The following is a 22714-nucleotide window of genomic DNA, read 5'->3' on the forward strand; positions in this document are numbered from 1 at the left end:
GCACGTGCGAAGTGCAAAGTGCCAAATGCCAAGTCAAGTGCCAATTGACAATGCTAATTGACAGCCATTTTTTTTTTGGGGGGGGGGGGGGATTTTAAGTCCCCACATCATCAATTAGTGTTCCCCTTTAAAAAATAATGATGCTACATGCCTCATTTGCCCTAAAAAAATCTTTTAGAAGCAATTTAAAGGCCTCTTCCGGTTTTCTATGCGGATATCCGAATCCGTCCGGATACCCCGGTCGGATATCCGATTTGGATCGGAAATTTTGGAACTCTGATATCTGACCTGGATCAGATATCTGGGTATCCGGATCCAATCTGGATTTTGAAAAGGGGTATCCGAGCACCACTGTTCGGAAGTCCTCGGGAGCCAAATCTATTCCTTTTCACAAACAGACCATCAGGGGGCGCTGTATGCCTGATATTGTGGTGAAACCCCTCCCACAAGAAACTCTGAGGACCGTGGTACTTCTGGCAGTTTCCTATCTGGGAACCTTGCTGCATTGTGGGAAATGGCTGTTTGCAGCTGCCAAAAATACCATACAGCAGCTACATCACCTGCCAACAGTAAAAATGTCACCATGTAATAAATGTCAGAATGTAAATCAGGGATTTAAAAGATTTTACAACGGGCAAACACTGACTAAATCATTTATACATAATTATTGTAAAAATTAAGCACTTTTTTATTACATTATTTTCACTGGAGTTCCTCTTTAAGGTGGAAGCTAGACCACTTTACAGTTGGTTTTGATCAAGAGGATATGCACACAAAGAGACGATCATACAGTTGCGCGATACAGAAGAGTAGAGACAAATAGCTCCGCCCCCAGTTCGCCCTTTGAATGATGGAGTAGAAAGCCACACTGGAGTGATCAGAGTATAATGGTCATTGGTCTCACATCAGAAATGTGCTTTCCAAATGTTGCCACTAGAGATGGGCCGAAACTCCGATTTTCGGTTCGCAAACTTCCGCGGAAGGTTCGGTTCGCGGAAAAGTTCGCAAACCGCAAAAGACTTCAATGGGGAGGCGAACTTGTAAAACTAGAAACACTTATGCTGGCCAGAAAACTGATGGTGTTTCAAGGGGTCTAACACCTGGACCCCCAGGTGGCGGAGTGGGATACATGCCAAAAGTCCCGGGGAAAAATCTGGTTTTGACGCAAAGCAGCGTTTTAAGGGCAGAAATCACATTGAATGCTAAATTGCAGGCCTAAAGTGCTTTCAAACATCTTGCATGTGTATACATCAATCAGGGAGTGTAATTAGAGTACTGCTTCACACTGACACACCAAACTGTGACGGCCGTGGTGGACTACTGCGCAGTGCACACCATGGCGACATTGCTCTTCCTCACTCAGTGATGTCTGGTTAGGTAATGTCTGTCTGCCTTATCAACTTTCGATGGTTCTTTCTCTACCATTGTTAAAGCTTACATCTATTTTTTTTACATTACATTTTCTACTTGCTGTTCAGTACCTGCAACGAGAATCTATTATGGAGGGAAAGTCTGCCATTGAACCAAGGGTAATGGCGGGGGAACCCTTCCTGGTGTGATTCCGGTCTGGAGTTGTAGCCTAACAAATGGCTACCACCACACATCCAGGCAAGGAGGGCAGCAGGCATGCCCGCCCCGAAGTAGTGACTAAAAATAACAATACGGGACTCGGGAGGACCTGCTGTTTTTGAAACTAATTCACTTTAAATCCTTTAAGAGGATCTGTTATGGCGGACAAAGATGACACCACTTTCCTTTCATGAGAATCAGTTATGGAGGGCAAGTCTGCCATCCGTTCAAGTGCAAGGTATGCACTGACTGCCAGGTATAATACAATGTGCAGTCACAGATGCAGTGAAAGGTATGCAGTGACTGCAAACATCCGTTTGTGTAGTGACGGCCATGCTGGACTGGTGCGCACCATGACGAGAGTGCAGGTGATGGTGGCTTTACAGCCCATATGGTCGCCCGGCTGATGTAGCTGAATGACAGAACAGTGACTGTCCAGCTGATCAAATTTGGTCTGACCACAATGAAACAACAAACTTATTATCTTTGATGTGCCACCCCCACCCGAGACACTCATATAGCCAGCGGTCATTGCTTCATTGTGATACGCAATCCCCTTCACCGCAGAAAGGTAATGATCACGAAGGGAGATGGGCACATATACATGCCTTTTTGTTTTTTTGTTGCAGCCGCCCGCAGTGCAGCCAGAAAAATTAGGCAGGCATGTACACGCACCAGAAAAATCAGTATAGCGGCCGCTGCTAGCAGCGGCCTTAAAAATTCAGGAATTCGCCTAGAGTCCTGGACCCTGTTGGTGGTGGCGGAGAAGGCAGTCAAGCGGCCTGCAGGCAGAGATGTTGCGTGTGGGGACTGACTTAGTCTTCGGTCGGGCAGTAGCCCTCCAGGATCCATGCCTTATTCATTTTGATAAAGGTGAGGTACTGAACACTGTTGTGACTTAAAGAGACACTGAAGCGGAAAAAAAATGATGATGATATGATTTGTATGTGTAGTACAGCTAAGAAATAAAACATTAAGATCAGATACATCAGTCTAATTGTTTCCAGTACAGGAAGAGCTAAGAAACTCCAGTTGTTATCTCTATGCAAAAAAGCCATTAATCTCTACGACTAAGTTAGTCGTGGAGAGGGCTGTTATCTGACTTTTATTATCTCAACTGTAAGTGAACTGTTTTCTTTTTATCTGCTAGAGGAGAAATCATTACTTCTCAGACTGCTCTGAAAGACGCATTTTGAAAGCTTAGTGTTGTGTAATCTGCACATATTAGAGAATGATGCAATGTTAGAAAAAACACTATATACCTGAAAATAAAAGTATGAGAATATTTTCTTTGCTGCTAATCTTCTAGTAATTATTCATAGTACACAACCAATTCATTATATCATATTTTTTTTTCCGCTTCAGTGTCTTTAAGCGACTTCTCTTCTTGGTGATAATGCCTCCAGCTTCACTGAAGGTCCTTTCTGACAGGACGCTCGCGGCAGGGCAAGAGAGAAGTTGGATGGCAAATTGGGACAGCTCTGGCCACAGGTCAAGCCTGTGCACCCAGTAGACCAAGGGTTCATCGTCGCTTTTCGCAGTGTCGGTCCAGGCGGTCCACTCAACACAAAGGTAGTTATATGCAGTGAGGTGACTTCACTCAACCCAAAGTTAGTTATATGCAGTGAGGTGGGTTCACTGAACACAAAAGGTAGTTAGATGCAGTCAGGTGAGTTCACTCAACCCAAAGGTAGTTAGATGCAGTGAGGTGACTTCACTCAACCCAAAGTTAGTTATATGCAGTGAGGTGGGTTCACTGAACACAAAAGGTAGTTAGATGCAGTCAGGTGAGTTCACTCAACACAAAGGTAGTTTATATGCAGTGAGGTGGGTTCACTGAACACAAAAGGTAGTTAGATGCAGTCAGGTGAGTTCACTCAACACAACAGGTACTAGTAGGTATATGCAGTACTGGGTAGTACAATGTGCAGCTCCCTGTCACACACACAGGTAGTCACTGAATGTGCTGCTGCTGGGCTGCTGGCAGTGGCACACACACGGTATGAATTAGCAATGCTGTCTATGCAACACAAGTGTCAGTTTGACACACAGAAAAAAAAAAAATCATACGAACAGGATTAGCTCTGAAAAGAGCTGTTGAATGAGGGGTGCTATTAAAGCAATAACATCAAAACAGCAAAGAGGTCGGCACCACTCCAATCGTAAAGAAAAGCTCTTTTATTGCATCACGATTGTGGCTTAACAATGACAAACGTCGATTCGGGCATAGCCCTATGCCCGAAACAACGTTTGTCATTGTTAAGCTACAATGGTGATGCAATAAAAGAGCTTTTCTTTACGTTTGGAGTGGTGCCGACCTCTTTGCTGTTTTGATGTTCTGAGCACCTCGGTGGACGCAGAGGTGAAGGTCGAGGCACACTCAACTTTGACTGGTGTGGAGCTCCTCCTGACTACTGAATGTGCAATTAAAGCAATAACATTCAGCCAGGAGCAAGCTAACAAGCCAAGAGCCTGACTAATCTGTCCGTAGAAGAAAAAGTCTGCAGCAGCTCGCCCTAGTCTGTCTATGTGCAGGCATACGAGTGAGTGTAATGGCCGCCAGAGCCTGCCTTATATAAGGGGGGTGGGGCTCCAGGGCTGAGTGTAGCCGGATTGGCTACAATGTGCCTGCTGATTGTGATGTAGAGGGTCAAATTTGACCCTCATAGTGCATTATGGGGCGAATCGAACTTCCGCAAAAGTTCGCCTTCGCAGGCAAACGCGAACCACCCGAAGTTTGCCTGGAACCGTTCACCGGCGAACCGTTCGGCCCATCTCTAGTTGCCACGTGTTGCAGATTGATGATGATGGGATAAAATGAATTGTCGGACCTACACCGCTTCTTACAGCCAGGAGGAGGAAGAACTTATGAGATCATTGGGTCCAATCAGAGCTGCTAAGAAGTGTTGGTGGCACAAGGCTTGATAGAGCTCCTCCCCCAGTTATGTTTCGCTGTGGGAGCTGTAAAGGTTGCAGATATGTTGCCAGGACAGACAGTTTTGAACAACAAAATGGATTTAAGCGATCTACTGTTGAGGCCGACTTTACACTTAAACAGTGCTGTGATAGCACGGCAGGGGAGCATGCCGCCAGAACCTCGTACCACAGAAATCAGTCTTCCTATGACCCTGTGCCATGGTGTGGAAACAGGCGTATGCCCGCCCCTCACTCAGTGAAGTACTTCCTGCTGGTCAGGAATTATGTCACTGTGATTACCGTCGGTTCCCGCATGTGCGCCTCACCGTGCTCCAGGCATGCCCATTACCCATTGTGCATGATTTATGCGGTAGGCAAGGTTCAAGTGGTAACATGCTGCAGACTGCAACATTACAGTGATTTGGATATGTCACCTTGCGTCCACTATGCAAGTTGAGGTGCGGTGTGGAAGAGTACCGCAGTGTGACACAACAGGTCCAAGCAGTCACTGACTTTTCCTCCCTCTGTTCTCCGTAGGGTTGTGGCTCAGGCAGGGCCGGTTCAAGTAACAATTGGGCCCTAGGGCAAAATTAGCCTGGGCCCCCCCAACAGACACCCCCCGACCATTAGAGGCCCTTTGTTGCAGCCAAATTTTCCTCTTGGGCCCAAGAGCTGGCTGCTGACCCTCCTCCAATCACCTCCCAACTTAAACGACTCTGCAGAGTCCCTGGGGAGCAACAGTTAAAGGGACTCCGAGCAGTGAAGAAACTATGGAAAGATGTATATCATTTTAAAGCTCTCTTTCTCCTCTTTCCAATGATATATAAACCGCCACCCTACGCCTTTTAGTTTTCGATATTTTCGTGATTGAATTTGCCGCGGCCACGATTTCAATCGCGAAAATAGAGAAAACTAAAAGATGTAGGGCGACGATTTAGGTGTCGCCAGAAAGAGGAGAAAGAGAGCTTTAAAATGATATCATCTATCCATAGTTACATTGTATTAAACCGGGCGACTTTTTCCTAAAGTCAGCAGCTCCATTGTGCTGAATGGAGCTGCTGACACTGGGGAAAGTGTCGTCCTGTGTAATACAAGTAACTATGGAAAGATGGATATCATTTTAAAGCTCTCTTTCTGGCGACACCTAAATAGTCGCCCTACACCTTGTAGTTTTCTCTATTTTCGTGATTGAAATTGCGGCCGCGGCAATTTAAAAAATAGCGAAAACTAAAAGGTGTAGGGTGGCGGTTTATATATCGTTGGAAAGAGGAGAAAGAGAGCTTTAAAATGATATGCATCTTTCCATAGTTTCTGCACTGCTCGGAGTCCCTTTAAGATGGGGGAGGGACACCTTGGGGGCCCCTACAGGCTCTGGGGCCCTGGGGCAATTGCCCATTTTTTCCTATGGTAGCTCCGGCCCTGGGCTCAGGCAGTTACTGACCTCCCCTCCCTCTGTTCTCTGTAGGGGTGTGGCTCAGGTACCACTGGCCTTCCCTCCTGCTGTTCTCTGTAGGGGTATGGCTCAGACAGCTACTGACCCTACCTCCCTCTTATCTTTGAAGTGGTGTAGCTCAGGCTGCCACTGACCTCACATTATATTATTTTCAAGGGTGTAGCTCAGGCAGCCACTCGTCTTCCCTCCCTCTGTTCTCTGTAGGGGTTTGGTAGAGTGCCAGATCCCCTCCTTTCTATTCTTTTCAGTGGAATCGCACTCACTCCTCAATTGGCCAGTGATGTGGAAGGGGTGGGGTATTGCGTTTTTACATGGCTGGCTCTGTTAGCAATGCTGACTTCCAGTAGCTAGAATGAACTGCAGTCTGTAAGTGGTCCATACTCTCCCATAACCACCCACATAAGGGAGGAGTTGGGAGGAGGCACATGCAAAAGACTAAGGATGTACTCATATTGAAGGACTTCATTTCCCAGCATGCATTGTGGCAGCCAGGAATGTCAACACTGCCACAGGCACATCTGACTGCGGCACCTATGGATCTGGCAGAATAAGATGGTGGAGTGCATACAGATGGGGTACTAGGGAGCAATACCCCCCACCCCAAAGGTAAGTAATGCCTGTCATCTACATTTCCCCCCACCCCCCTCAAACAGCGCACACTGTACTATACAGTGATTTAACCACGCCACCGCCGCCAGTCAATGCACACGCGTGCCCGCCGCGAGCCCGGCCACCCGCTTACACACCCCCCTACCGGACGCACGCGCGCACACGGCCGCCCTGCTCCCTTGCCTCACCTCCCATCCCAACGGCTGTCTGTACTGCGCAGTACAAAAAACCTTCGGACGGACAGACAGGGAATGATGACGCAGGGACAGTTAGGTTTTATTGTATAGGATGAGAAGATACAGTAAAGAAGACAAAACCGTAGAGTTAGCATTGAACCCAAAGGCTAAAGTGCCACAGGAGTGGAGTTTGGGGGGGGGGGGCTCAAGTTCAGGAGGAGGGCTGCTTGGGGGAAGAATGTGCTCCTCTGCCTGATGGTTCTGGAGGGGATGGACCTGAAGCAGCGGCCCAATGGAAGGGACTCAAAGTAGTGCCTGCCTGGGTGGGAGGGGTCATGTAGAATCTTGGTGGCCCTTGTCTTCATTCCTGTGGTATGGAGGAGATCTAGAGGAGGTAGGGGAGGGCTAATGATCTTTTCCGCTGTTTGTACTTGTCGCTTGTAGTTGCACCTGCATACCAGACTATGATGGAGGAACAGAGGATTCACTCAATAGTAGCACTGTAGAAACTGGTCAACAATTCCCGTGAATTTATTCAGTTGGTGCAGGAAGAATAACCTCTGCTGAACCTTCTTATGACTATTGGTGGTATTCTGCTCCCATTTAAGGTTATGGTTGTGTACAGGAACCAAACGCATGGGACCCTGGAGACCTCAGTCCCATAAATGAACACTGGGAGGAGGGTGGTATGGCGTTTCCCGAAGGCCACAATCAGTCAACAGTCTTTGCTATATTGAGGTGTTTGTTGACCTTACACCAATTGCAGATCCTCTCGATCTCTTTATGGTAAACATCTTCCTCATTTCTGCCAATGAGGCCAATTAGCGTGGTGTCGTCAGCGAATTTATTAACCCTGGCTTTTTGAGAACTGAGATAATTGAAGACATTTTAACCTTCTGGCAGGGCCCGATTCTGTAGTGAGGTGTGGATTGGGGCCAGCTGGACCGCGCAGGTTCTCTGACCGTAGGAGGACACGCCATCCGGGCCTGGGGCTTTCCTGGGGTTTAGTTTTATAGAGGCGGTGTAGCACATCCACCTCCAGCACTGTGGCCAGCACAGGGGTGCTTCTGGCCTCCAGAGATCCCTGGGCCTCCTTAGTTATGGGCTCTGGGACCAGAGGCTGCTTGGGAGGGTGCTCAAATCTGCACTAGAACTCATTTAACTTCTTGACCAGTTGGATGCTGGGGGCTGCATGTTTGCATGTTGAAGGGGGGGGGGGGCACTTTGAAGTCCATGGCAGCTCAGAGGCGCTTCCATACATCCTGCAAGTTGTTAGACTGGAGGCTGAGGCTCACCCTGTCAGAATGGGCACGATTTGCAACCTTCAGTTCACAGTTCAGGGCATTCCTGGCTTCCCCATACTCTTCTACGGTGTCAGACTTGTGAGCCACCTCTGGAATCTCCATAGTTCGTCGTTGAACCAGGGCATGTTGATCGGGAATACTTTAATGGTCTTAATTGGGATGCACACCTCTTTGCAGAAGCTGATTAGGGGAGAGGACGTTTTCTGACTATTCCTCCAGAGTGGGTGCCTCTAGGGCTGACCAGTTAGTGCAGTCAAAGCATGCCTGCAGTTCCAGCTTTGCATCTGCCATCCACTCTTTGACAGTGCTGGTGGTGGGCTTGTGGGTCTCATCGAGCCTTCTGTAAGTGAGGATCAGTTCGGATTAAGCAGAGTTCCCCAGGGCAGCACCTTGAGCAGCCTTGTTTGCATTCCTGACGGTGGTGTAGCAGTGGTCCAGGGTGTTGTGGTTCCTGGTGGGGCAAGTGACATGTTGCTTGAAACGGGGCAGCTCCTGACGCAGGTTCGCGCTGTTGAAGTCCTCCAGGATGATGATGAGGGACTTGGGGAAGGCAGATTCCTACCTTGAGATACAGTTGTTCAGTGTTTGCAGGGCATGTAGACCCCAACCAGAACAAAGGAGGAGAACAGCCTGGGTGAGTACTGGGGCCTACAGTTGATAGCTAAAAGTTCAAGGTCTGGGGAGAAGATTTTGCTGAGGAAGGTGATTTTGGCTCACCAGGTGGAGTTGATATAGAAGCATATAGTGCCACCTCGTTCCAAAGAGTTCCTGATCGCGGTCTACCCATAGAAGGCTGTAGCCTGGCACCTGTAGAGTGTTGATGCGGTCATTACCATTTAGCCAGGACTCAAGTAGAGCACCGGGGAGTTCCTCCCCAAAGAGGGTTTGCTGCTGATTAGTAGGAGCAGCTCGTCAGAATAGTCTTATCAGTTACTTTCTAGTTTCTCCCAGCTCAACATTTAATAAAGTATTTACCCTTCTGTCTATAGCCCAGGCTCTGACTGTCAGGTAGCTGCAGCCAACCAGAGATCAGCAGTCCTGTCACATGTCACTACTATGTACAATTACACATCTCTGTCTGCAGAGTATCAGGTACTGGATGGGATCTCTGCATTATCACATCTCATGTTTCCTTTGTGTTTCTCTCCCCAAGAACCCAACAATAGCCTCTCTCCTGCTGGGATTGCTGCTGCTGCCATCTGCTGTCTGCTTGTTGTCGCTGCAGCTATTGCTGGAGTCATCTGGTACAAGAGTAAGTGTAACACCCGGAGGGCTGACTGTTATAAGAGCTGTTTATTATTCCCACATGTGACTTTTCTTTATATTAGACAAGCGTAATTGTTCACAGACTTGAAGAAAACCTTTACTAAAAAAAAAAGTTCCTCTGGGGGGTACTCGCCTCGGTAGGGGGAAGCCTCAGGGTCCCAATGAGGCTTACCCCTCCCCTGTAGCTGCAGGCAATCCAGCGCTGGCTCCCCCGAAGTGTCCCGCAATTCTTCCTCGACAAGCCTGACAAGTGCTGATTTATTTACCTTCCCTGGCTACAGCGCAGGCGCAGTAGCGGCTCTTCCTTCAGGTAAGGCGGAAATAGTAAAACCCAATCGTATCTGCTCTACTGCACAGGCGCAAAAGGACTCGCGTCTGTGCAGTAGAGCGGATCAATCGGGTTCGGCTATTTCCGCCTTAACGCGAAGGGTGATCCACTAGTACGCCTCCGCTGGATCCCGGAAGGTAAATATTTACATCGCCGTGCTTCGGGGGGCTGCAGCTGGACAACGGAGGGCGAGGGAAGCCTCGTTAGGATCCAGAGGCTTCCCCCTCACAAGGTAAGTAACCCCAGGGGACTTTTTCTTAATTACAGGTTTTCTTTTATTCACCTGAAATGATAATCTGTGATTGCTTCTGGTGACAGTTTACATTCACAGATGAGCTGTTTGTTTCCCTGCTGAGCAGCACATTCAGTCCTATGGAGAGGGGAGGGGGATGAGGATTAGAGATGGCTCGAGCCTCCAATTTTAGGTTCGCGAACCTCGAACAGGAACTTCCGAAAAAGTTTGCATTCACGCGAACTTTGCGAACCACAATAGACTTCAATAGGCAGGCGAACTTTCAAAACTTCAAACATTAATTCTGGCCAGAAAAGTGATGAAAAAGATGTTTCAAATCATCTAACACATGGAGGGGGGCATGGCAGAGTGGGATGCACACCAAAAGTCCCGGGGAAAAATCAGGTTTTGACGCACAGCAGCGTTTTAAGGGCAGAAATCACATTGCATGCTAAATTGGAGGCATAAAGTGCTTTAAAACATCTTGCATGTGTATACATCAATCAGGTAGTGTAATAAGTGTATTGCTTCACACTGACAGACCAAACTCACTGTGTAACGCACCGCAAACAGCTGTTTGTGTAGTGACAGCCGTGCTAGACTGGTGTGCACCATGGCAAGAGTGCAGGCGATAGCGGTTTTCAAGCCCATATCGTCGCCGGGCTGAGGTAGCTCAATGAGAGAACAACAGTGACTGTCCAGCTGATCGAATTTAGTCTGTCCACAATGAAGCAGAGAAAAACAAAAGTTTGCTTTCTTAAAACAGAAAGAATTTGCGATAATTATCGCAAATTCTTTCTGTTTTAAGAAAGCAAACTTTTGTTTTTCTTAGCATTTTAGTAAGGGGGCTTTTAGGACCATTGTAGTCCCTTACACACTCCAATGAGTTCTGGTTCACCATGAGCTTGCTGGTTAGTCTGTACCTCACAATGAAGCAATGACCGTATTATTTTGGGTGTGCCCCCCAACACTTTCATATAGCCGGCGGTCATTGCTTCATTGTGATACGCAAGCCCCTTCACCGTGGCAAGGTAACAATCACGAAGGGGAATTGACACATGTACATGCCTTTTGTTTTGTAGTTGCAGCCGCAGTGCAGCCAGAATAATTAGGCAGGCATGTACACGCACCAGAAAAAATTGGTATTGTTTTTGTTAGTGGCCGCTGCTAGCAGCGGCCTTAAAAATTCAGGAATCCACCTGGAGTCCTGGACCCTGTTGGTGGTGGCAGAGAAAGCAATCAAGCGGCCTGCAGGCAGAGATGCTGTGTGGAGACTGGGGACCGACTTAGTCTTGGGGCAGGTAGTCGCACGGCGTGCAGGCAGAGATGCTGTGTGCGGGGATTGAGTCTTCGGTGGGCAGTAGCCCTCCGGGATCCATGCTTCATTCATTTTGATAAAGGTGAGGTACTGAACACTTTTTTGACCTAGGCGACTTCTCTTCTCAGTGACAATGCCTCCAGCTGCGCCGAAGGTTCTTTCTGACAGGACGCTTGAGGTAGGGCAAGAGAGAAGTTGGATGGGAAATTGTGTCAGCTCTGGCCACAGGTCAAGCATGCACACCCAGTAGTCCAGGGGTTCATCGATGTTGTCTACATCCTTAGTTAAGGCCAGGTAGTCGGCTACCTGCCAGTCGAGACGTTGGTGGAGGGTGGATCCGGAAGGGCTAAGGCGATGCGTTGGACTAAAGAATGTCCGCATGTCCGACATCACCATGAGATCGCTAGAGCGTCCTGTCCTTGCCTGCATGGACATGGGAGAAGGATTACTGGCAGTGGCACCTTTATTCCGGTGTGCTGTGACATCACCCGTAAATGCACTGTAAACCATACTTGCCAGCTTGTGGTGCAAGTGCTGCATCCTTTCTGCCTTCTGGTGATTTGGTAACATCTCCGCCACTTTGTGCTTATACCGAGGGTCTAGTAGTGTTGCCACCCAGTACAGGTTATTCCCCTTGAGTTTTTATACGGGGGTTCCTCAACAGGCTGGACAGCATGAAAGCCGCCATCTATACAAATTTGGATGCCGACGTACTATCCATCTCCTCTTGCTCTTCCTCAGTGATGTCAGGTAAGTTCTCCTCCTACCCCCAGCCACAAACAATACCACGGGAAAGGTGAGCAGCACAAGCCCCCTGCGCCGCCTGCTGCGGTTGTTCTTCCGCCTCCTCCTCAAAAAAAAACACCTTCCTCATCTGACTCCTCTTCCCCACACGACTCTTCCCCCTTCCTCTGTGCTGCTGCAAGTGTTGAGGAAACATCTGGTTCTGCTGATAATTGTTCCCACAACTCTTCCTCCTATTCCTGTTCATGTTCACGCTCCTCCACAGCTTGAATCACCACTCTACGCTCCAGGAAGAAAGCATATGAGATCAAGTCGCTGTTGGCGCCTTCACTGTGACTCACCATATTTGTCACCTCCTCAAACGGCCACATGAGCCTGCAGGCATTTCGCATGAATGTCCAGTACTTCAGCTAGAACAACCTCCACTCCCCAGAATGTGTCCTTGTACTATAGTTGTACAGATACTGGTTGATGGCTTTCTCCTGTTGTAGCAGGCGGTTAAACATCAGGAGCATTGAATTCCAGCGAGTCGGGCTATCGCAAATCAAGTGCCTCACCGGCAAGTTGTTTCTCCGCTGAATATCGGCCAAGCGTGCCATGGCCATGTAGAACTGCCTGAAATGCCCACACACCTTCCTGGACTGCTTCAGGACGTCCTGTAAGCCTGAGTACTTACACACAAATCTGTGAATTATTAGATTCAGCACATGTGCCATGCAGGGTACATGTGTCAAGTTTCCCAAATTCAAAGCCGAAATGAGATTGCTGCCGTTGTCACACACCACGTTGCCGATCTCCAGTTGGTGCGGGGTCAGCCACTGATCCTCCTGTTTTTTCAGAGCAGCCAGGAGAGCTGCTCCAGTGTGACTCTCGGCTTTGAGGCAAGACATGTCTAAGATGGCGTGACACCATCGTACCTGGCATGCAGCATAGGCCCTGGGGAGCTGGGGCTGTGTAGGTGGAGAGGAGATCGCAGCACCAGTAGAGTAGCTCTGCCACTCAGCCAAGGAGGAGGAGAAGGATGACCGCGAAGAGGATGTAGGAGGAGAAGGAGAGGAGGTGGCAACAGGCCTGCCTGCAAGCCGTGGAGGTGTCACAAGGTCCACTGCACAGCCACGTACTCCGTGCTTCCCAGCATTCACCAGGTTGACCCAGTGGGCTGTGTAAATAATGCACCTGCCCTGACCGAGCTTTGCAGACCAGGCATCCATGGTCAGATGGACCCTTGACCCAACGCTGTGTGCCAGAGATGGCACCACTTGCCTTTCAACATCATGGTACAGTTTGGGTATCACCTTTTGTGAGAAATAATTGTGGCCTGGCATCTTCCACTGTGGTGTCCCAATCGACACAAATTTTCAGAAGGCCTCTGAGTCCACGAGTTGGTATGGTAACAGTTCCGCCAAGCCAGCTGTCAGATGCTGGGCAAGGGGGTGACTGGCAGACATTGGCTTCTTCTGCTCAAAGATTTCCTTCACTGACACCTGGCTGCTGTGGCAGAGGAGCAGGAACCGCTCAAGGTGAGAGGCGGAGTGGAGGAGGGTGGCTGTGAAGGTGCAAGGGAGAAAGTGGCTGAAGATAATGCACCTGAAGGAGGAAGAGGAGAAGGAGGGTGGCTTTGTTTTTGTGTGCTGCTTTTGCTCAGGTGGTCTTCCCATTGCAGTTTGTGCTTTTTTGTCATGTACCTTCTTAAGGCGTTTGTCCCTATGCCGGTCTTGGCCTTTCCACAGCTCAATTTTTGGCGGCAGAGAGTACAGATGGCATTGCTCTCATCTGAGGCAGACACACAAAAAATTTTCCACACCGCTGAGCCCTGGTGTGATGGCACTATGGTGGCGTCAGCAGCTGACATTGAAGGGCATGTTGGCTGGCTGTCCATAGGTGGCGATACATGCCGCCGGACACTTCCACGAGCTGTTTCTGACGACGAGCTCCCCCTGCTTCTTTCAGCAACTCATCTCCTCCTACTCCTCTCTGACTCCTCCTCTGAACTGTCCCCCTGGTCATCGTGTCTATTAGGATCCCACGTGACATCCATGCTAGTATCATTATCCTCATCATCCTAATCATCCTCCACAGCTTCGCTTGTATCAGACACCTCATAAACTGCACCAACAGCAGGTACTTCATCATCCTCCTCACACCTTATGTCCGTAGTGACGTCTAACTCAGACATATGAGGTGGTGTAACTTGCTTAGCGACTTCATCTTGTTGTAACAATAATGGCTATGAATCAGTTAATTCCCCACCAAATAACTCCTGCGAAGTGTCAAATGGAGTGGATGTGGTGCATGTAGTAGCGCTGGTTGCTGTGGAAGATGAGGTGTTCTGTGTTAATTAGTCAACTACGTCCTGACAACCTTGGGAGTTGATGGTACGTGCCTTCTTCTGAGCACTGTACTTTGGTCCAGGGCCGCACTAAATCATGTCAGCACGACCTCGAACAGACCTGCCTCTGGCTCTGCCTCTGCCTGTTTTTTCCATATTGGGGGATGAAGTGAAAGGTATGCACTGACTTGACTAATACAATGTGCAGTCACACAGGTGCAGTGAAAGGTATGCAGTGACTGGTATTACAATACAATGTGCAGCTGTCACACAGGTGCGGTTAACAGGTATGCACGGACTGGTATATGAAACAGTGTGCGGTCACACAGGTGCAGTGAAAGGTATGCAGTGACTGGTATCAATACAATGTGCAGCTGTCACACACACAGGTACAGTGAACAGTTATGCAGTGACTGGTATAGAAAACTGTGTGCTGTCACACAGGTGCAGTGAACCGGTATGCAGTGACTGGTATCAATACAATGTGCAGCTATCACACACACAGGTACACTGAACAGGTATGCAGTGACAAGTAGATAACACTGTGTGCTGTCACGCAGGTGCAGTGAACATGAACAGGTATGCACGTTCTGGTATTACAAATATGCAGCTGTCACATGCACAGGTACACTGAACAGGTATGCAGTGACTGGTATATAACACTGCGTGCTGTCACGCAGGTGCAGTGAACATGAACAGCTATGCACGGACTGGTAATGTGCAGCTGTCGCACACAGGTGCAGTGAAAAGGTAGGCACTGAATGTGCTGGGCCTGGCACAGTATAGCAATTAGCAAGGGCCAGCTGCGACTGACTGACAGGGCTGTATATGCAAGTGTGAGTGGGCAACACACAAAAAAAAAAACAGATTACAAGAACATTAGCTCTCAAAAGAGCTGTTTTGGGTGCTTTTTAGCAATAAGTATAAGCACGGAGCAAGCTAACAAGCCTAACAGCCTAACTAAGCTTCCCCTAATCTCTGCAGCAACTCTCTCCCTTCTCTCATTAACTAGCAGTACAGAGTCAGAGAACATGGCCGACGCAGTTGCCTTTTATAAAGGGGGGGGGGCTCCAGGAGGGAGTGTAGCCTGATTGGCTACCATGTGTCTGCTGACTGTGATGTAGGGGGTCACAGTTTAGCCCAATGATGTAGTATAGGGGGCGGGTCGAACTCGCATAAAGTTCACGTTCGATCGCGAACCCGCGATGTTCGCGCAAATAAGTTTGCATGCGAACCGTTCGGGCTATCTCTAATGAGGATATGGGGCAGCCTCTCTCAACCTTTTTACCCTGGAGGAACCCTGCAAATAGGTTTTCTCGAGGAACCCCCTGCATTTATTTTGCAGGAGGCTTGGTCTTTAAAAGTGGGCGTGGTTGTTTATTTCACTACCCCCTATTACAGTGCCCTTCATTGTTCTGTCTCCTTTTTCTAGAGCTTTTACCTAATATGTTCATTATTATTCTGAACCCCCAATTTAGGGCTTTTTTTTTGCAATTTTTGCAATACCCCCATTATAATGTGCTCTATTATACTTCTCCCACGAGGGGGGAAAATGCCAAGGAACCCCTGCAGAGTCCTCAAGGAACCCTGGTTGAGAAAGCCTTATATGGAGGATTCTGCAGCTCCAGACAGAACTGCATTATCAGTCAACTGAGGATTTCACAGCTCTGCATAGCCTCCAGCATCAGTGGGCATCTGTGCTCAGGCTAGACTGTCACCGGAATAAATCATAAATGATCATTTCAGGTGATGAAAATATGACCCAGCAACTGAGGGGTGAGACATTTGCTACCTTATAACTTATCAATCCTAGACCAGATCTGCCAAATCCCTTCTATCCTCCAGCCTTGGATAATCTCAGTAAAGTCTGCTACACACGGTCCTCCAGCCACTGCCATGTGAGTCCTGAGCATACCATTCTATTCCTTATTTTTTCCTGTGCCCCTCTGTGCTGTTTCTGCCACTCTCTGCTGCAATCCTGGCTTGTAATTAACAGTTTTAGGCAGTGTTTACAAACAAACTAACCAGCTTGTAATAGGCTCAGCTAAGCAGAGTGTGTGAGTCATTCAGAGTGTGCAGGGGGCCTGCAGAGGGTGTGTATCGCTTCTACCAATCACAAGCAGCCCTGCACATTCCACACAATCAAGCCTTAGCCCGACAGACACGACAGGGGAAAGATACATTGATTTATTACAGAGACAGTGCAATTAGGAAAGGCTGCAGTAAGCCAGAGCAGATTAGAACAGGCATAGGAACTTATAGGATAGAAGTACTAAGGCTGAAAAATGTGTTACAGAGTCTCTTTAAGCAAAAAGTTACTGTTGCCATCTTGTGGCCAAATAGTAAAACTACACCCTAAAGCATTTTTCACATACAAATAAATGAGTTTTACACAAAAAATTAACTCCTTACCTCCCACACTCCCCAATTTTTTTTTTTTTGTAATTTAAAAAAAAAAAATTACAATTAAAAAAAAATACATAAATAGTTACCTTAGGGACTGAACTTTTTAAATATTTATGTCAAGAGGGTATAACACTGTTACTTTATAAACTATGGGCTTGTAATTAGGGATGGACGCAAAACTGAAAAAAATGCACCTTTATTTCCAATTAAAATATTGGCGCCAAACATTGTGATAGGGACATAATTTAAACGGTTTTATAACCGGGACAAAAGGGCAAATAAATTTCATGGGTTTTAATTACAGTAGCATGCATTATTTAAAAACTATAAAGGCCAAAAACTGAAAAATAATTTTTTCCCACATTTTTTCCTATTTTCCCATTAAAACACATTTAGAATAAAATAATTCTTGGCATAATGTCCCACCTAAAGAAAGCCTAATTGGTGGCAAAAAAAAATAAGATATAGCTCATTTCATTGTGATAAGTAATGATAAAGTTATAGACGACTGAATGGAAGGAGCGCTGAAAGGTGAAAATTGCTCTGGTGGTCAAGGGGTAAAACCCCTCAGTTGTGAAGTGGTTAATAACCATATGGCATTATATGAGGTTTTGTGAGGTATTGTAAATCCCTGTATTATTGAATTATTTATTTATATGTACACCGCTGCTGTCACCTTTTGGTGATTTTTAAATTATTTTTTTAATTTGTTTCCTATTTACCAATAAAGTTTATGTATTTTTTGGAAATACTTTTGAGTGGTCTGGTGCTGCGGGTGCTTTCTCTTTGTCTTCCTATGTATAGTGCAAAGCATACAAATAACTAGGCTGTGTGCCTTTTTTTTCTTTCTCTGCCTGAAAAGGTTAAACATCAGGTATGCAAGTGACAGTTTCTGTCTGTGTCGGACTTTAGCATAACCCTCACTGATACGTAACTACAGCCATAAAACACTTTCCTGTCAGTAAATAGCTTCTGAGAGCAGGAAAAATCTAGGATTTTTATTGAGACTTTTGACGTGTATCCCACTCAACCATGTCTCTGTTCAGGTTTTAGACTGGTTGAAACATCTTTTCCATCATTTTTCTTGCCACCATAACGCTTTCTAAATTTCTAAGTTCGCCTCTCCATTGAAGTCTATTGCGGTTCACGAAAATTTGCGCGAACCGAACTTTTGCGGTGGGTTCGCGAACCTAAAATCGGAGGTTCGGGCCATCTCTACCCAGCACCCCCTTCTTGTCTCACCATGTGGCCCAGTACCCCCTCCTAACCTCATCATGTGGCCCAGCACCCCCTCCTAGCCTCACCATGTGGCCCAGCACCCCTTCCTAGCCTCACCATGTGGCCCAGCACCCCCTCCTTGCCTCACCATGCGGCCCAGCACCCCTTCCTAGCCTCACCATATGGCCCAGCACCCACTCCTAGCCTCACCATATGGCCCAGCACCCACTCCTAGCCTCACCATATGGCCCAGCACCCACTCTTAGCCTCACCATATGGCCCAGCACCCACTCCTAGCCTCACCATATGGCCCAGCACCCCTTCCTAGCCTCACCATATGGCCCAGCACCCACTCCTAGCCTCACCATGCGGCCCAGCACCCCCTCCTTGCCTCACCATATGGCCCAGCACCCCCTCCTTGCCTCACCATACGGCCCAGCACCCCCTCCTTGCCTCACCATGCGGCCCAGCACCCCCTCCTAGCCTCACCATGTGGCCCAGCACCCCCTCCTAACCTCACCATGCGGCCCAGCACCCCCTCCTAGCCTCACCATGTGTCCCAGCACCCCCTCCTAGCCTCACCATATAGCCTAGTACCACTTCCTAGCCTCACCATGTGGCCCAGCACCCCCTCCTAGCCTCTCCATGTGGCCCAGCACCCCTCCTATCCTCACCATGTGGCCTAGTGCCACTCCTAGCCTCACCATGTGTCCCAGCACCCCCTACTATTATCACCATGTGTTCCAGCAACCCCTCCTATCCTCACTATGTGCGCACTGGAGTGTTTCGGCAGATTCAGAGTGCGTATTGAAACGTGCATTAGCATGTGAAGCTACTTGTCCTCACTCCAGCTTGCATTTTCTAGTGTCCCTTCTGAACTGACCACTAGAGCTCCAGGATCACTGTGGTCACATGACTGTGAGTCTAGAGCTCTAGTGGCCAGTTCAGAAAGGACACTAGAGGATGCAAGTCGGAGAGAGGACTGGTAGCTATGCATGCTGAAGTATGCTCTGCATACAGGGACCCCCATGGCATGTCACCCACAGATAGGCCAACCATCCCCCCACTTTACACCCCAAATTTGGATGTCAGCCTATCTGTGATGATATATGGAATATTCCCTTACTGATTCCTCTAAACCAGGGCTGTGGAGTTGGAGTCGGAGTCGAGGAGTTGGGGTCGGAGCAATTTTTGGTACCCGGAGTTGGAGTCGGAGTCAGTGATTTTATAAACTGAAGAGTCAGGAGTCAGTCGGTTGATTTTTGTACAAAATCCACAGCCCTGGTAAGTATTAGACTAAGGAATCAGAGTCGAGGAGTCGGAGTCATTTTGGGTACCCGGAGTCGGAGTCTGAGTCGGTGGTTTCATAAACTGAGGAGTCGGATGATTTTTGAACCGGCTCCACAGCCCTGCTCTAAACCCCCTGACTGTGGCAGCCGCTCACACTGCTATATGGCAGATGGTGACCATCTATGGAAAGAGGTGAACAAGAGCCGCTGCTTACATACTATCACAGCCAATACCTCCCATATTGTTCTATCATTGTTCATCAGGTTATAAGGAGCTCATGTTTAGTGTTATTTGCTTCTTATTTTATTACTGTTATCTATTGCAGAAACAAAGAGTGGCTACAGCACCACTAGCAGTAAGTATCCCATTATGTCTTGTTCCTGTTTATCAGTACAGTGTGTGTATAATATCCTTCAGGTGAGGCAAAGTCACATATCAGAGTCTTTTGAGACCAGTAGGAAGAGCTTCTCTCTCAAACCACCACCCAGAACCCCTAATGCTAAGACAGATAGGCGAGGGGCAGGAGCGCTTCAACTGTAGTCAAGTTGAGGATCACTCCAGTGGCTGATGGAGTGAACAACTGACTGCAGAGCTGCTTCCAGGTTGGCATGCAGGCAGAAGGAGGACACACCTCCAGCAGAACAGTACTGGGTCAGTACTTGGTAAGTTAAGCAGATCCAAGCTTGATTCTTGTAGAAGTAATGTTCACCAATAGAGCAGGTCATCAACAAAGCAGTGGTCAGCAGCAGAATGGGTTCTCAGACGGGCAAGGTTCAGCAACAGAGCAGGTAGCTGGATGGAGCAGAGGTCAGCAACAGATCGGGTTCTCAGAGAGGGCAAGGTTCAGCAACACACAGTACCAGGGCAGACACAGGACAGTACACACTCGCATAGAGTTAAGGCTCATACACACGGGGCACAACTGTCGCCACAGACACGTAGCACGCGCACGTTACGGCGACAGGTCCCCCGTGTGTATGAGGTGCGCGCCACGAACTGTCGCCAGTCAAAGCTGTCGCCAGGCGATTGACGTGGCCAATCGCCGGCAACAGCTGTCACCGCAACTGTCGCTAGTCCATCACGCGTACTGCGTGTCTATGCAGACTAGCGACAAGAGACAAAGGAAAGTGAATGGAGCATCCGGCCGGGGGATGCTCCCTTCACAGACAGCTTCTGCCGCGTCTCTGCCTTTCTGGCGAGACGTGTGTACAGCTGTCGCCACCTGGGAGCTGTCACTCCCTGGTCTCTTGTCTCCATGCAACGGGGGACACTTGTCCCCCGTGTGTATGTAGCTTTACTTGCTGCAATGCTAAAGCAACTGGTGAGTGGTTCTCCTTAGGCTTATTGACAGTGTGTCAATAATATAATATAATCATGTATGCATATCTGTGCCCACACATAACCCATACACGTGTGTGTTGAACAGAAATGCTTGGAACGTGCATGTAACAAATGTGTGCACCCCATTACGCACCTCAACCTATTGCACACTATCTTGTCACAGTACTCTCCTGTGCCACTTAGTGGCCATTAGTGGCAGGGGAGAGTATTGTCTCAGTGGCCATTAGTCTCTGTGAGACTGGTCATAGTGCCCACATGCAATGAGACAGAAGTGCTTTGAATGATGCTGACTCTGCAGTGCATTGCCCAGCAATACCGCTGGGTGCACAATTGCATTGGAGTCAATGGCACTGCATGCGCCATTCGTATAATACCAAGTGAGCATGTCACTGAGCGGGGCGGAGCTAAGAAAATTGTCCCGTCGGCGCACTCTAAAATACAAAATAGTGCATTGTGATTGTTCTACGACAGGCTCTCATGCTGCAGGACAATTGCACCACACCAAGGGGTTCACTAAAACGTGATATGACAAATATCACACCTTATCAAAGTTAACACGCCTTATCAGAGTGGCAAAGTGAGTGCTACGAACCTGCAGGGGTTTAGGGCAGGACGAGTGCCATTGCCAATTAGCAGGCATAAGTTTGTAGCGCTTGCTATGCTACTCTGATAAGGCGTGTTCACTTTGATAAGGTGTGATATCTTTGATAAGGTGTGATGTCTTTGATGAGGTGTGATATTTGTCATAGTCATTTGTCATAGTTTAGGGAATCAACCCCATGTGTGCAATTAGCCTTAAAGTAAGTCTCAGAGCAGACAGAAGTAAGTCACATGGACCTAGGACACTCATCAATATACAATTTTCAGCTGCAAGCACTAAGGTGAGGAAGTGGAACCACCATCATACTATCCATAAACAAGTAATTGTAGCCGCTTCATAGAAACTAATATATACTTTATGAGGATGTCATGTGAACAGTAAGGGTTTTTTCGCCTTCCTCTGGATCAACAGGGATATGTGAGGGAGCAGGCTGGTGTTGTACTTTATACTGGTTGAACTCGATGGACGTATGTCTTTTTTCAACCAAAACAACTATGTAACAGTATAGAAACACATAAACACTAACCCTTCTTGCCCCACATTTGTGTTCCCTGTTTAACAAGCTTATGACTAGGGACTCCCCTCCCAAATAATGTTTGGAAGCAAGTATCTTTATTATACCGAAACAAGGAAAAGACGAAAGTAATCCTGCTAACTATCGCCCAATCTCACTCCTCAATGGCGATACGTAATTGTATGCGAAGATCATTGCTTCCAGACTACTTCCAATTCTTCCCACAGTAATTGTGCCCAACCAAGTCGGCTTTACTAAAGGCAGAGAAGCCAGTGATGGGACGAGGAGAGTCATTAACATTTTTCCTTACGCAGAGCTGCTGGAATTGCCTTCTCTGTTTCTATCCCTAGATGCAGAGAAGGCATTAGATAGGGTCCACTGGGTGTTCCTCTCCGCTATTCTAAAACGGTTTGGAATAATGGCAATAATGGCATTGTACTCATGCTCCACAGCAAAAGTACCCAGTAGTCTCTGCAGGGTTTATCTCTAAGGATTTTACAATAACTAACGGCACTCGCCAAGGGTGTCCCCTATCCCCCCTCATTTTCACCCTTATCATGGAAACACTAGTAGTAGCCATCCGATCCAACTGTAAAATTAAGGGAATTCCCATTAATGACTACCTGCATAAAATTGGCCTTTTTGCAGATGACACTATTCTAGCAATCACTGATCCTTTATCATCCCTCCCTCCACTACTAGAAACCTTAAATAATTTCTTCAATGGCTCTTATTATAAAATTAAGAAGAATTAAAATTGTTTTATTAGGTACTCATATTCCCCAACATATCCCACAATCTATTAAAGATCATTATTGCTTCCCGTGGGTCTCTGATTCAATTTCCTCTTTAGGGATCAAGCTAACCAAAAATTCTTCAAACCTTTATAAGACAAATTGTATACCTCTTACATAAAGTTAAGTCAGAATTAAAAGAACTTTCCTCTCACCTTTTATCATGGGCTGGGAGGCTAGCCGCATTTAAAATGCGAATCTTGCCCAAATCACTTATATCCCCAGAACAGTAAATATTCCAGTTAAACATAACTTCTTTAAATAAATAAATGAATCGCACAATATATATGTCAGGGCAAAAGACAC

General features: G+C 47.6%; 1 protein-coding gene across 4 annotated transcripts in view; it reads left to right on the plus strand.

Annotated features, from left to right (window-relative positions):
- LOC137528727 (class I histocompatibility antigen, F10 alpha chain-like) overlaps positions 1 to 22714 on the plus strand; it is a 72863-nt gene that overhangs the window by 35952 nt on the left and 14197 nt on the right. For 3 of the 4 annotated variants that reach the window (XM_068250243.1, XM_068250241.1, XM_068250242.1), the window contains exons 5-6: positions 9181 to 9279; positions 19484 to 19513. In XM_068250243.1, the coding sequence (XP_068106344.1) occupies positions 9181 to 9279; positions 19484 to 19513 (129 nt within the window). The remainder of the gene's footprint in view (positions 1 to 9180; positions 9280 to 19483; positions 19514 to 22714) is intronic. The other variant, XM_068250244.1, reaches the window with a different exon arrangement.

The sequence above is a fragment of the Hyperolius riggenbachi genome, chromosome 8 (assembly GCF_040937935.1).
Source record: "Hyperolius riggenbachi isolate aHypRig1 chromosome 8, aHypRig1.pri, whole genome shotgun sequence".
NCBI classification, from domain to species: domain Eukaryota; kingdom Metazoa; phylum Chordata; class Amphibia; order Anura; family Hyperoliidae; genus Hyperolius; species Hyperolius riggenbachi.